The following is a 16144-nucleotide window of genomic DNA, read 5'->3' as shown; positions in this document are numbered from 1 at the left end:
CCTCCTGATAATCAAGGCTTTCCCGGGTCCACATTCAACCAGAGATACGCTCTCGAGGTCTCCAGTACCTCTTTTAAGGCTTAATCAGCCTCCTATCCCTCTTTAGACCAATTACTCGTTGCTAAGAAAGCACACTTTCCTCAAAGGTAGAGAGAGTTAGACACCATCTCGCCAAATTTTTTCACTCTACCGTAAACTTGGCTTAAAATATTAGTGTTTCAAAAAGCAAAACCAGAGACAGTTTCTCACAGCCCATGAAACCAGTTTGGGAGAGAGGTTTGCTGCAGGCAAGCATGTATGCAGACATGCTAAGACGCTTCAGTTGTGCCGATTCTGCAACCTCAAGGACTGTAACCCGCCAGGCTCCTCTGTCCATGGGACTCCCCAGGCAAGAGTATTTTGCAGGCGGGAGCAGTAAAAGGCGAGTTGATTCGTTTGCCTCCCTTTGTTTTACTACATCTTCCCAAAATGACAAAACTTAAGTCATAAGACTAAATTCTACCCTTTGCAAATTCAGGCTCAGAAATTTATCCTAAAAAACTTATCTAGGACTTCCGTGGTGGTCCAGTGGTTAAGAATCTGCCTGCTTGTTAGAGAAATTTAAAAACTTTTGACAAGGCACTGCGAATGCAGGAGACATGGGTTGGATCCTTGGTCGGGGGAACTCGGATCCCACTTACACGGGAGGAACTACACCGGCAAGCCACAATAACTGAGCCCTGGCTTCAACTAAGACCTGAGGTAGCCAAAAATAAATATTTTTTTAAAGTAATCTAAAAGAAAAGTAATAATACCTCAATTGATAATAGTGCCTATTCTAATACTGAAAAATAACCATATACGTCCCAGTCTAGTACTAAGGTGGTAAGTGACTTCAGTCGTGTCCGACTCTGTAACCCCATGGACTGTAGTCCCCAGGCTCCTCTGTCCGTGGGATTTTCCAGGCACGAATACTGGAGTGGGTTGCCATTTCCTTCTCCAGGGGAATCTTCTTCCCAGCCAAGAGACAGAACCCACATCTCTTTCATCTCCTGCACTGGCACGCAAGTTCTTTACCACTAGCGCCACCTGGGAAGTCCCAGTGCTAATAGGGAGATGGTTATATCAATTCAATCATTATGGAGTCAATAAAATAATTATAAAAACCAAACAACTGGCAAAAAGTTTCCATATAAAGTTAAATGAAAAAAGGCAAATGCTAAACTGGGTATTATGGGTTCCACTATGTGAAAATACATTTGCATAAGCAAAGATGAAGGGAAAGTACTGCAAAAATGTCATTTATTAAGTCAGCAGTAAGGAGGATAATTTATAAAAGTAAATTCTTAAAAATACCTTCAAATTAATAGTCTGCTTTTGCAAAATTTTTAAAATATTAAAAATCTTTTAAGTACTGATAATTACTCCAGAGTAACTAGTATGATTTTCCTCTCCTAAGTCCCTAAGGCTCTCAACTCTCACCTTGTATTGCCCTTTGATGTACGCAGCATAACACAACGGGGTACACAAGCTCTGGAACCACAGAGTCCTGGATTCCAGTCCCTTGAACAGTTCCTTTCAGGTTAATAGCGGTGAAATGAAACACAAACAACTATAAGTTCATTTAATAAAGAATATGAATGTTTATAAACCAATATTCAAAATAGCTGCACACATCTTTTCTTCACTTGAATAAAAAAAAATCACATTGTGACAAATTTTATAACCTTAACTTAAAATACATGAATATTAACATTTACTAATATTTACATATTTTATTTACATCATCAACAAACCTGATGAAAAACAGCATATGTTATTATTTTTAACACAGCAGGTTTTGACCAGTCTTTGAAAATTGATCCAGGAATGTGCAGTGCATTTAGTTAGAAAACATATTTCAACTTTTTCTGACTCCTAGAGGTTACCTACTCACACAAAATATTCCAAAACCTCAGTTTAAACAAAAAGAAACAAACAGGAGCAGTTGTATTGAATCTTAAAAGACTATAAAACTGCCTTGCTTAAAAATATGGAAGTTCTCAGTCTGTTTTTAAGTGTATGCCTTTGTTTTTTACATCAAAATTATATAATTGAACTTTAAGCATCTAATAAAAGTTATAAATACTCTCATCTATGATACTGTGCACTTCAGGATTTGAAAGAGATACAAATTAGTTCTTATGTAATACCCTTATGAGGTAGGGCCAGTAGTAATCCCATTTTACAAAGAAGGAAAATGAAATGTGACTATTTCCTAGTGAAAAGATTAAAATTAAATTTCTTTTCTTAAAAACCACACTTTCTTATTAGCCTTCCTTATTTCTTTTATAAGTGAAGAGGTCTGTTTCAAGTAGGGTGGGAAAGAGGGGTTCATTCAGGTATTTCTCAGAAAGCAAAGAGAAGTACCTTCTATACTGGATACTTCATTAAGGGAAAAAATGAGGATTATGGATTAACTGAATGCATCTACCTAATCAATGGACATTACTAACAGAGGACTGCAAAATCCTTCCACAACACAGAATTTTCCCCGTTTTAATTTTTCCTGAGGTCCAAACACTACAGATTAGTTCAAAATCTTCTCAAATTATGATGTTAATTATAGTCCTGATGACAAACCAAGAGTTCTTTAATCCAGTGGATTTTATTGCTCTAAACTTCAATGAGATTCCAATGGATTTCCCCCCTCTGACCATTATAAAAATAAACTTTAAAAAAAACTAAATGAGACCTCTTTTCAGGTTAGTCTCTGCACAAAGATGTTTCTGTAAACTCTTTTAAGCCAGTATCTTAAAATTCCAAATTATTCAAGTATCTCTTTAAACATATGGCTTCATATATTATTGAAGCAAATATGTAAAATCTTTAAATCCTCATCTGTACGTCCATGGAAGTCATTTACAAAAAGCTGTTTGCCTCTTTTAAGGCCCTTCCCAATACTGTTTCTTGAGAACTGGAATTCCATCTTGCGATTACTATTCCATTCATTACTATTATTACTTGCATTGCAAGTTTTAGAGATTTCTATTGTTTAAAACTCCTAAGTTTCCCTCAATTCCCCCTTCCCTTTTCCTCTTTCTCATCACTGCATCCCTGTACTGTTACTAGCTGATGATTAAACACTGAGGCTACCCACAGACTTGTTAATAAGATATTAAATTAAAGGCATGGCAGTTTTTCTTCACTTCAGAAGCTTAATACAAGACCATATTCACTTTTTCAGTAATGATTATTAAATGCACTGCCAACAGAAAAAGAAAAGCTCAGTTGCTACAAAAAAACATACCAGCAAAGTAGATCCAAAGAACTGCCAATCAAATACAAGCAAGCATAATTCTCAAGAGAGTTCTAAACTGTATTCATGTTGAATTTAATCATTTTAGTGATTCCAAGATGCTTCTGTTCCCATTCAGTTTAGTTGTTATAAGATGCATGTTCACATTGGGTATATGCAGCAAACAGCTTCATTTTTTAGTTTTAAGTTTGTTCTTTGTTAAATTCCACTAACACTCATGTTTATTATTTCAATTACTGTGCTTTCAATACAATGACAGAGCTGTACATCAGGATCCATGCTTCCAGTGTCCCTAGGTCCATTTTTATAAGATGGATCTTTACTGATTCCAGACCATCCACCTGGTTTCTCCTTTATTTGTTGAAGACCTAAAAACATAAGGAAGAATAATTAAGGCAAATCTGGAAAGGATTTGGGCCTTTCTGCCTGAAGTTGTATTTAAGCAACTCTTGAGAAGAAGTTACTACTTACGTGTAATAATTGGATCAATGTCTCTTGTCTGAGTAGCAACATCAGAGGCACAAACTTGCCCTATTTGGATCAGCAAAGACATAATATCCTCATACAGTGGAGGAAATGCTCGACAAAAAGAGACCAAACTTGGCAGAGTTGGCATGAAAAAAGCATATCGCTTAGCCTGTGTTAAAACTGTTGGAAAGAAATGAAACAGAATTTTCACAGATATAAATTCAACCTACATGGCCTATATAGTATACTAAGCACCATGCTCTGTGCTGAGAATACTAAGTTTTCTAAGACACAGGCAGCCCCTGCCTTCAGGGAGCTCACAATCCAGCTATCAACCATTATCTAACACATAAACGCTTATGTCCAAGTGCTGTTACAGGTGCATGACGTACACTGTTTCATTTAAATCTCACAATACGATAAATGAAAAAGTATCTTTATGATACCTATTTAATATATAAGAAAACTCTTAAATAAACCTTACATTAAGAAGCTGTTCAACTCCAGTTAGAAGTGGGGTAGAAAGACAACTCAGGCAGTTTAAGTTCTTAACCACTATAAATAGTGTAACAGGAAGTGGATATGATAGAAAGAAAAATGAATAAATTATTACGAGCACTGAGAAAGAATATGAAACTGGCTGAAACATAACTTTTAAAGGTTGAATTATAGTTCATATCTTTTAAAACAGTGTATTTTCATTCCATTTTACTTAACAACCTGGAAGATGGTTAAAATGCTGGGGTATGTTTTAGAACTTAAGGAAACAACTAATATATTAATCTCTTATTTATACAGATGATTATATTTTTCTGGAACTCTAAACATTTGCAATAAATTATAACTTGTTTTCTAATGACATAATTACATTCAGAAAGCAGACTGATTTCCATTTATAAAATCTGTACTGCTTAGTATATTTACTGTAAATCTATATATAGTCATTCTCAAAAATGAAAGATACAACTTGCCTACCTATTCATCCCCTCTATACTATACATCACATTTGTCACAGAGAAATTTTCAAAAAGAATAACTCAAAATTATTGCATAAATTAAACTACCAGTGATGCAGAAAACATGGTGTGAGTAAATTCAGAAAAAATATGTACTACTTTATGTTAGAAATTTTTGTTATTGATGCCCATTAGATACACACCTGTTAGCAAAGTTCCCATGACATTGACAGCTAAGCGAGCCACACTCAGTGACTTTGGTAATGCATACTGGATACACAAGTGAGAAAGCAACTGGATAGCAAATATCTGTAACACAAAATCCAAACGTTACATGTTTCTGAAGAAGGTCTTTGCATGTGTGTGTGTGCATGCTAAGTTGCTTCAGTCATGTCTGACTCTTTGCAACACTCTGGACTGCACCTTGCCAGGGCCTCTGTCCATGGGATTTTCCAGACAAGAATACTGGAGTGGGTTGCCATGCCCTTTTCTAGCGGATCTTCCCAACCCAGGGATCGAACCCATATCTTTATGTCTCCTGCATTAGCAGGCGGTTTCTTTACCACTAGCACCACCTGGGAAACCTAAAGAAAGTCTTCAAGTATTAAAAACTAAAATGGCTTATATAACCAGGAAAATTAAAGGAAGGTCAAAACTGTCCTAAAGTTTCAAAATGCTCATTACCTGTTTTTCAAGTTCTGGCTGTGCAATTAGCTCAGGTATGAAATCCAGACAGATATGCATAGATGGAATACCTGCGACCGTCAGAGGCAAAAGTTCACAGGGATAACCCTATCTCAACAAGAAAGGGGGGAAAAGTTAGAAACAAAATAAGTCAAATACAGATAAAAACACAAAAGGTTTCACTTCCTTGATGTAACAGTTGCTCAGGAGGCTACAATGCCCTCCATGTTTCCTGGTATTTCACCTCTCTGATGCACTAAAATAGAGATAAATTATACAAACACTTTATCAGGCTAAAATCAAATTTTTAAAAATCTTGATTTTTCCCCTTATTGGAAAGAACCATGATCATTTGCACGACCTCCAGTTTCTAAATGATCCTATTAATTTAGCAATTCACAACTACCCCCCAAAACAAAGTTCAACGAAAGAGCATCATTCTTTGAAACCAGACCTGAAAGTGAACGAGCTTGGCAATGTTGGGATCTGCGATGTACATTTGGTGCAACAGGCAACAGATAAGGCACTGAACTTCTCGAAGGTTACAGAGCAAATTGTCTTCTCCTTCCTCCATTCCCTTATTTGGAGTGCTGGCAGTAATAACACTTTGAACATTCCTTAGCAAGCTGTCTGGATTGACCCCCTTTGCCTTCTCCTCTTCAGTAGGTAAGCAGATCTCCAAGAGAATCTGGACAGCTGCACTATCCTACAAACAAGTAAAACACAGAAAACTGAAGAAGTTTCTGAGAAGTTTGATTTGTTTTCACATAAACTGATGCGATAAAAACAAATAGCTCTTTCTTTAAAATACAAAGAGCAAAACTGAACAATCTATACTCCAGTGGTTCTCAGCATTTTTAGGGCCATGAATCCTTTTAAGAATCTGAAGGAGGTCTTCCCTGGTGGCGCAGTGGATAAGAATCTGCTGGTCAGTGCAGGGGACACGGGTTTGAACCCTGGTCTGGGAAGATGCCACATGCAGCAGAGAAACTAAGCCCCTGCACCCCAGCTACTGGGCCCGCCGTGCCCAGAGCCTGTGCTCTGCAACAAGAGACGCCACCACAACAAACGGTAGCCCCCCATCACCGCAACTAGAGAAATCTCACACAAAGCAATGAAGATCCAGTGCAGTTAAAAATAAGTAAATAAATAAAATAAAATTTTAAAAAATCTGTAGGAAGCTACATGTCACCCTCTTAGCATAAATATTAACATATGGCATAATTTCAAAGTGCTCTCACACGTCTCCAATGAAGATCCATGGACTCCAGTTTACTACTACAAGAGTATTCTAATTCAGTATCATCCAAAATGGACCCTAGACAAACAGTGACTTCTACCAGTCTCTTTCCCTTCCTCCTAAATTCTTACTTCGCCCAGGATGTCTTGTGTTCCTCTTCTGTTCCCCACCTCTGAAGATGGTGGTTAATAATCAGTGTCTAAAAGCCATTCTCCTAAGCTCTTCTCCTTTTTAATTTGAAGATGGACTTTTTAAGGCTCAGGAAAGATTCTGCCTCACCATCCATTCCATCTGTACAACTCACTGTTGCTCAGCCTACAAGTTTGTGTGTCATTTCATAGAAAAGTAGTTTCTCAAGGGGCAACCTATTTAATGGCCCTTCCTATAAGTGAGAGCTATAATCACTCTCACCTAGCAGGAAGGAAGAAAAAGAAAATGAATACATAACATGCATCTCTGAAACACAGCCACTGCCTGGGACAGAAGAAGACAATTACTCCATCTAACTGTGTCAGAACCTGATTATAAACTAAGGTTAGGCTTACATTATAATCATTTATAAAGTAAACTTTATAATCATTCTTGAGGGGGTTTGGGTTATTACTATTCTGCATTATTTTTGTTTACACACTCTGGAACCAGCCTGCCTAAGCTCGAATCCTATTAATAGCTTCCCTACTTACTAAATATATAACCTTGAGCATGTTATTTAACCTCTTTGAATCTCATTTTCCTACTCTGCAAAAGTGGAGATAATACTCCATAACTTATAGGTTGGCTGTAAAGATTAAATGAGTTAATACACATAAAAAACTCAAAATAGCACCCACCATATAATAAGCATCATATAAATGGTAGCTATTACCATCCTCAATCCCTTCTCTGAAACTCTTGAGTGTCAGATTTATTTTAGAACTCAATTTTTTTTTTCTGTAATGTCATACCCACAGCAGAGACTAAGACAGTATACTGTAATCAAATATATTTCTACAACAAAACATACCAATTTTCATATTAAGTGGGATAAAGGCCATAAATAGCTTCAGATCAAGTTTTGCCACATTAATTCAGGTCAAGTTTTGTCACAAACGAGGTCATATCAGGTCAGGTTTTTCTGCCAACTGAATTACCAGAAGAAATGCTTCAGTTTTCATAGCTTTTGTGGATTTCCATATCACAGACAAGGGATTGTGGATCTATGTTATTACTCTAATTCCCCTTATTGCCAATGAAAAATTTTTGGAAAATATTTCAAACTAAGAAAACATTTCTCTTATGAAGGCCTCTAACTGCTTAACATTCAACCATCTCATATGCCCTACAAAAATTACTACCTAATGCTTTAATAAATTCTACTTTGTTAAAAACCTTTTCTAAATAGAAACATTAACTTATGTTGTCATAGTATTTATCACTGCCTGACATTTTATTACATATATATACTTCTTATCTGTCTCTACCATTTGGTTATTTTTCCCCATCATTTGATTTTAAGAAATAAAGGTCTTATATTTTATTAAAATGTAAATCTCAATAAAATGACTATTAAATATCATGAAGATTATTCCTGATTTTAATAATAAACTCCATCTGATATTTAGAAGCAAAGGTAACCCCATTATAAGTTCTGTAATAAAACTGATGTACAATATGTTACCACTGTATTTAGAAGGCCATCTATTTAACAGGGAAGCCATTGCCCTTTTTGATTAGATTTTACTTTATTACCTGAGCAGCCAGTAATGCATTTTTCAGTTCTTCTCTGGTAACTTCTGGGCCATCAGTTTGTCCAATTAAACCTATCGTATTATTCTGAGAAGGCCTATCTTGCTCTGCTGTTTCCTTCAGATGAGCACTAAGGTAGGCTTTGGATGCCAGAAGATATCCATTCAACATGTGCAGAGTAATATCCATCAGTGGGGGGCATCTATACAAAGGAAGAAGAAAAGAAAAAAATACATGAGAACAAATAAAAATTTTTAAATTGGCCAGAACATGATGAATCAGCTTATATAATCAGAAAAACCTGAACAGTACCTGAAAACCTAAAGAGCAGAAAAGTTACACTTTTCCCACTGAAATATTCATTCTCAAAATGAAAGCTTAACACATGTAATTCTCTATACTTTTGTATGAATAGTATTATCTATTTCATTTCATCAGCTAAAACCAAATATAATGTGCTGCTGCTGCTGCTAAGTTGCTTCAGTCGTGTCCGACTCTGTGTAACCCCATAGACGGCAGCCCACCAGGCTCTCCCGTCCCTGGGATTCTCCAGGCAAGATAGAAAACAAGGCATTCTTTTTTATAAAATAATGGCACTACCAATAAATCTCTTACCTGTGAGTCTGCAAGGCCACAGTCCTCAAAGGGAAACAGTCTAATGTACATAATTTTATATTTAAAATGGATAACCAACAAGGACCTACTGTATAGCACAGAGAATGCTGCTCAATATTCTGTAATAACCTAATTGAGAAAAGAATTTGAAAAAGAATAGATACATATATAACTGAATCACTTTGCTATACATCTGAAACTAATACAACACTGTTAATCAACTATGCTGCAACATAAAATAAAAACTTTTACAAAGAGAGAAATACTCAATTATTGATAAGATGAAGGAGATTAGATATATAGAATATTTATTCTTTCTACTACTGTTTATTCTTTGGAGCAAGACAACTCTGTATTTTAAGAACACTTCAACCACCTGATGGTATGTTATTTACTGAGCCTTAATTTCCTCAACTAAAAAATAAATATCCATTCCTCAAAAGCTGTTATAAATTAAGATTAAATGAGACAAGAATAGATGTAAGAATTACATGTAAAAAAGGAAACCAAAAGATACATCAGTAACCACTAGAATATTAAAAAGACAAACCCTTAGAAAAACTTGACAATGCCACTTCCCAGCCTGTCACAAACTGAGCATGTGTGCACAGAGGCAGTACAGCTTTGCTTTTAACTGTGAAACACCAGAAACAGCTTAAATGTCCATCAACATGTGAATAGTTTTTCTGAAATATTCAAATTATCTATAATAAAAAATGCATGTATTAACAGTGAAAAAAATTTGAACAGTTAAATAAGCCATTAAATAAATGTTCCCCAAACTGAAATATTTATTTTTTAAAAAGTCCTAAACTCCACCAGTCATTCTGATCAGAGTTTCTGGAAGACAGGCATATGCATATGGAATACTAATCTATATATGGAATACTATGCAGCACTTAACAAGAAGAAGGAGCTATGTAAACCCGTATGGAAAACATGTTGAAAATGGTAGGTTTTTAAGAAATAATAATAATAAAGCCTACCAAAAACCATTTAATTTTTTAAAACCACCCAAAATGAAAAAGTAAATATTTCCATTTATAAATTTGCAAATGCTTGGAAAGTGAAGCTCCTAACACACCATTGTGACAATAAAGTTCCTTCTGGAGATGGAATTAGGACTGGTCAAAAGGACAAAGAGGAGTTCTCTTCTAAAAATGTCAGCATGAAAAAAAATAAAATTAAATTAAAATGTCAGCATGATAGGAGAGAACACGACTTTCCACTGTACACCTTTTCCTTCTTATTAATCTACTTGTTTGTGTACTTTTTAATATATATTGTGAAAACTTTTATGTATACATTAAAAAAGGGAATATTTTAATGAACCTAAGGACCCATCAGCCAGCCAGCAACAGTTATCTACACATCACATGGCTTACTCAGACCCCCACATCCATTTCACCTACCATAACCACTGGTTAGTTCAAAGAAAATCCAAAATGTCATATCTCTTTATATTGTTTATGTTTAAAAACCATCTGAATGACCACTTGGGAAAAAATTAAATTTTAAAAAATGAACAAAATTAAAAGGCAAAACAATAGAACAATAAAAGAAAAAACTGCATTCTATATACAAAGAGCTGATATCCTTTATACATAAAGAGCTTTTTAAATCAAAAAAGGTAAGCATTCCAATAGAAAACTAGGCTAAAGTATAAAGTAACAGATATATTAAAATATCCAATCTAACAAAAATATAAATTAAAATAGGAATTGATTTTTCACTTATCAAATTGGAAAATATTACATGAAATGGTATAGGAAATTATACAATAGCAAACACCCACTATGGGAATGTAAACTGGTTCAGCCTTTCTGGATGGCGGAATGAAAACACAAATCAAAAGACTTGAAAATGAGCATGTTCCCTTTGCCTCAACAGTTCCATTTTTAAGAATCAATTCTTAGGAAATAGTACACACCAATTACCACAGCACTAAAAATAATTAACAAAAAAATGGAAATAAAATATCCAACAATAGGGAACTGAGTTAAGCTTTAGTGTACCTATGTGGAATACTACCTAGCCAACTAATACAAGAACATCTAGTAACATGAGAAAAAGTTAAACAAGTTACTAAGTGAAAGATCTAGACTACAAAAACATTTAATATGTTATAGCAGCACAAATTAACAACTTCCTGAACAACTGGAGGTGATCTGGGTGAAAAGTTACCTAGTTAGGTGGATTTTTAACAATGGTAAATTGTCTTAGAAGTGGCTCTTCTCTAGAAGTGTTCTTTACTCTTGTTTCCTTTTGAAGCATCCATAAATAGATACTTAATATCATTTATATTGTTTATTCTTCTGACTCCTCATCCCTCTGATACCTTGATCTTACCAAACTGCATCTGATTTATTCTGCAGATGTTGTCACTTCAAGATTAAAGACAGATGAGTATGTTAGACTGTACCCTAGTTAGTCTTCTTTACTCCAGCTTCTTTCCCTTCTAAATCATCTAGCATGAACTTCCTCCTCTCAAGTTATCACCTAAATGATCTCTTTAGTCTAACACTCAAGGCCCTCAATAGTCTGACCTTAACCTAACATTCAACACTAAAGTGTGTTTTCAAAAATTCAGCCATCCACTCAAGCCTTTTTCCCGCTGGCTTTTATACTTTTGCTTTCACTATTCTTTTTCTCAAGACACCTTTTTTGACCATCTACACCCCATCATTACAGTTTCTGTTCATCTAAACTCTATTTCTGTTCTTCAAAACACAAGTCTGATCTCCTCCTAAAACTTTTAACAGCATTCATTTACTATACCATTCATCTGCATGTGACCATATTATTTACCTTTTCAGGTGTGGGTTTTATTTCCCCATACAGGTGATAATCACTTTAAAGGAAGACCCCTCAACTTGTATATCTTTGCTATTATTTAGCTGAGCAATTACAAATTCAAATATTAATGACGAGGACTAATTAATTCTACCTCTTGAGGTGAAGTTACTTCAAAGAAACTGGTTAAGTTCAGCTACTGGCAAGGAATTATACACAAACGTGGAACAAATGAAGCTAACCTCACAACTGAGGATTCCAAAAAGATCACAGTTTTAATGCATGCAACAGTTCACAATAAACCAATTTTTTAAAAGGTTTTTTTCAACAATGCTAGCAGAAACAATATTATTTTTCACTCTCTTGACTCTGAAAGAATAGCCACTATTGAGGGCTGTGAAAACCAAGGATGATATTTTCTTAAAGCTAGTGTTATTTATCACATATTAAATATTAAAGTGAAGTTCATGAAAATAGACAACAACAACAAAAAGAACCAAAAGCAAACAGGTCATACTTCCAGGTTATCTGTAAGCACACTAAGATGTAAGTTTAAACTGAATTTCTTCAATTTCCTTTGACTCTCCAAAGCATAAACTCTATAGTAAAATGAAACTCAACACATACCTGTATACCCTCTGATCACATCTCAGCACAATGAGAGGATCTATCATCAGGTCATTCTGAGTATACTTTTGCTGTCGTACAAACTTTATTGATGGTTGAAGTGCATTAACTGTCATTACCCACAGCCTGATGAGAAAATAATCACATGTTCAAAAACAGCTATATCATAATTCAAACCTGTAGCCATGTTAGAAAGCCACATTCAGGGAAAAAAATACAGAACAGGTGTAAATGAACTTGGAAAAATTAAAAACTATTACAAAATCTTCACAGTTCTAATGGAATAATCATTGCATATAAAATGAAAATTTGAGTTAAAACCTCAGTTATACTGTACTTGCTATATGACTGTATAAGTCATGGAGATTCCTGAACTTATTTCTCCTCTGTAAGATATGAACATACCTATAAATGAAATTATACCCACCAAAGCACTTTGAAGCTGTAATTGGCCCCATAAATTGTCACTGTTCTATATTTATCACCATAGAATCTCAATGTGAGATGCCACTATGAGGTTAGACATCAATAAACCATAAAAGTGGTTACTAACCTAACTATACCATCAGAATTACTGAGAGATATGCAATATGGAGCGTATCTGATTTCTTACAGTGAAGGCCAGGAGTCCACCAGCCCTCACACACAGAGCTTTCCCACTCTTAAACATAAGTGGGTAGCCAATGATCATCAGACATCAAAGAAAGCTTCTAATTTGAAAAAGAGTAAAATATACAAACAAAAAGAGGGAATGCCAAAGAAACAGAGAACGTAGGGATAAGAAGAAAAAAATTCTTAAATGTATCATTTCTTTAAAGGATGGAATATTTCATATATGAAACAAGGAGAAAACAATTAGAGATTCTCAAATAAGAGTTCTTAGAAATTAAAACTACAACAGGAATATTTTAAATTCAAAGGAAAGAGCAGAAGATAACATACAGAAAACATCTAGAAAATGTATTCAAAAGATAAGTTTTAAAATAGAGCAAAAAAGAGGAGAAAAAAATCAGAGTAGGTCAAAGAGGTTTAAAACCCAAACTGCAAAAAATTCCAGAAAACAGAGAGAGAGGAATTATTGGGAAAAAAGAAAAATATATATATATGTATATATATGAAAATGTCCTAGAAGTGAAAGTATTAGCATTAGTCTCCAGATGTAAAAAAAAAGCCAACCAAGTGCCCAGGACCACGAATTTTAAAAGCTGCTGTTGCTGTTTGGTTGCTAAGTCATGTCTGATTCTTTTGCAACCTTGTGACCTGAAGCCAACCAGATTCCTCTGTCCATGGGATTTACCAGGCAAGAATACTACAGTGGGTTGTCATTTCCTTCTTCAACGGATCTTCCTGACCCAGGATTTAACCCATGTCTCCTGCATTGGCAGGTGAATTCTTCACCACTGAGCCACCAGGGGAAGCCCACAAATTAAAAAAGACCCACATCAAAAGGTATCATCATGAAACTACAGAAACAGTGAAAAAGAATCTAAAACCTTTAAGAGAAAAAAACAATGGTCACATACAAAGGACTGGGAGGTGGTAAATGAGGTTACTCAATAGCAATCAGGAAAGCTCTAGTTACTTCAATAGAATAAAGCTTTCAAGTTGCTAAGAGGAAAAATAAGCTAAAATTCTACACCAAGGCTAAACGTCAATCATATGTGAGAGGAAGAATAAATACCTTCTCACACATGAAAACCTCAAAGGAAAAAAAAAGTTTCCCAAACAACCTTTCTCAGGAAGTCACTTGAGTATGAGTTCCACTCATAAGGAACTAAACCAAGAAAGAGAAAAAGATGGAATTGAACCAAAGACAAAGCATTCCAGATGGCTACTGTGGATGTCTCAGATTGAAACATATGGATTGAAAACTCTGAAAGGAAGGTTTCCAAGGGGAAATGTTACAGATATGTTATCTGATACGTTACAACTAACTTGTTATGTAAATTTCTACTCAACAATATAGTTTGAAAGTGAATGAGTTATTAATACAGAAAAAAAAAACCTAAACAGACAAGAGGCAAACAACTCAAGGTTTGTATGTGGGGTGCAGAGGAGGACAGTTGTATAAGACAGAGATTATAATCACAGGCTATCATATACTTCAACTAAAGTAACACTTATGTGCTCATAAGGCATTCCTAAATTAACAATGCAAAGAAGTAGAAGAAAACAATAGAATGGGAAAGACTAGAGGTCTCTTCAAGAAAATTGGAGATACCAAGGAAACATTTCATGCCAGGATGAGTGCAAAACAGGACAGAATCAGTAAGGACTTAACAGAAGCAGAAGAGATTAAGACAAGAAAACACAGAAGAACTACACAAAAAAGGTCTTAATGACCCAGATAACCATAATGGTTTGGTCATTCACCTACAGCCAGACATCCTGGAGAGTGAAATAAAGTGGGCCTTAGGAAGCACTACCTATGAAAAAAGCTAGTGGAAGTGATGGAACTCCAGCTGAGCTATTTCAGATCCTAAAAGATGATGCTCTTAAAGCGCTACACTCAGTATGCCAGGAAATTTGGAAAACTCAGCAGTGGACTAGGAAATTTCAGTTTTCATTCCAAATTCAGAGAAGGGCAATGCCAAAGAATGTTCATACTGCCACACAACTGCACTCATTCTGCATGCTAGAAAGCTAATGCTCAATCACCCAAGCTAGGTTCAGCAGTGCATGAACCAAGAACATCCAAATGTACAAGCTGGATATAGAAAAGGCAAATGAACCAAAGATCAAATTGCCAACATCCACTGGATCATAGAAAAACCAAGAGAATTCCAGAAAAACATCTACTTCTGCTTCACTGACAAAGCTTTAGCATAGCCTTTGACTGTGTGGATCCCAAGAAACTGTGGGAAATTCTTCAAGAGATGGGAATACTGGATCACTTAATCTGTCTTCTGAGAAACTTGTATGTGGGTCAAAAGTAACAGTCAAAAGTAACCTTACATGGAACAACTGACTGGTTCAAAATTGGGAAAGGAGTCCATCGAGGCTGTATGTACCCTGCTTATTTAACTTATATGCAGAGTACATAATGCAAAATGCTAAGTTGGATGACTCACAGGCTGGAATCAAGATGCTGGGAGAAATATCATCATCAGATATATAGATAACATCACCCTTATGGCAGAAAGCAAAGAAGAATTAAAGAGCCTCTTGATGAGGGTGAAAGAAGAGTGAAAAAACTGGCTTAAAAACTCAATATTCAAAAAATGAAGATCATGGCATCCGGTCCCATCACTTCATGGCAAACAGAAAGGGAAAAAGTGGAAGCAGTGACAGATTTTCTATTTTTGGGCTCCAAAATCACTGCAGATGATGACTGCAGCCATGGAATTAAAAGACTCTTGTTCCTTGGAAGAAAACCTATGACAAATCTAGACAGCAAATTAAAAAGCAAAGATATCACTTTGCTGACAAAGGTCTGTATGGTCCAAGTTATGGTTTTTCCAGTACTCATGTACGGATGTGAGAGTTAGACTATAAAAACCTGAGTGCCAAAGAATTGATGCTTTTGAACTGTGGTGCTGGAAAAGATGCCTGGGAGTCCCTTGGACAGCAAGGAGATCCAACCAGACAATCCTAAAGGAAATAAGTCCCAGAAATTCATTGGAAGGACTGATGCTGAAGCTGAAGCTCCAATACTTGGCAAAGAGCCAACTCATTGGAAGACATGATGCTGGGAAGACCCTGTCCTTTTCATCATAGGGCACTGGAATGCAAAAGTAGGAAGTCAAGAGATACCTGGAA

The 16144-nt window shown here is 35.5% G+C and overlaps 1 protein-coding gene across 1 annotated transcript in view; it reads right to left on the bottom strand.

The window, feature by feature from the left end:
• Nucleotides 1-3391: 3391 nt before the first annotated feature.
• Nucleotides 3392-16144, bottom strand: part of INTS2 (integrator complex subunit 2) — a 52636-nt gene continuing 39883 nt past the window's right edge. Inside the window, exons 19-25 of the mRNA XM_052658243.1 lie at nucleotides 12386-12511; nucleotides 8354-8552; nucleotides 5840-6091; nucleotides 5386-5493; nucleotides 4905-5010; nucleotides 3749-3925; nucleotides 3392-3645 (exon numbers count right to left, since the gene is read on the bottom strand). Of these exons, the coding sequence (XP_052514203.1) occupies nucleotides 3476-3645; nucleotides 3749-3925; nucleotides 4905-5010; nucleotides 5386-5493; nucleotides 5840-6091; nucleotides 8354-8552; nucleotides 12386-12511 (1138 nt within the window). The 3' untranslated portion in view covers nucleotides 3392-3475. The remainder of the gene's footprint in view (nucleotides 3646-3748; nucleotides 3926-4904; nucleotides 5011-5385; nucleotides 5494-5839; nucleotides 6092-8353; nucleotides 8553-12385; nucleotides 12512-16144) is intronic.

The sequence above is a fragment of the Budorcas taxicolor genome, chromosome 19 (genome assembly GCF_023091745.1).
Source record: "Budorcas taxicolor isolate Tak-1 chromosome 19, Takin1.1, whole genome shotgun sequence".
Classification (NCBI taxonomy): Eukaryota; Metazoa; Chordata; class Mammalia; order Artiodactyla; family Bovidae; genus Budorcas; species Budorcas taxicolor.
Note: the sequence above shows the minus strand (reverse complement) of the source record. Positions and strands in the feature narration are given on the sequence as shown.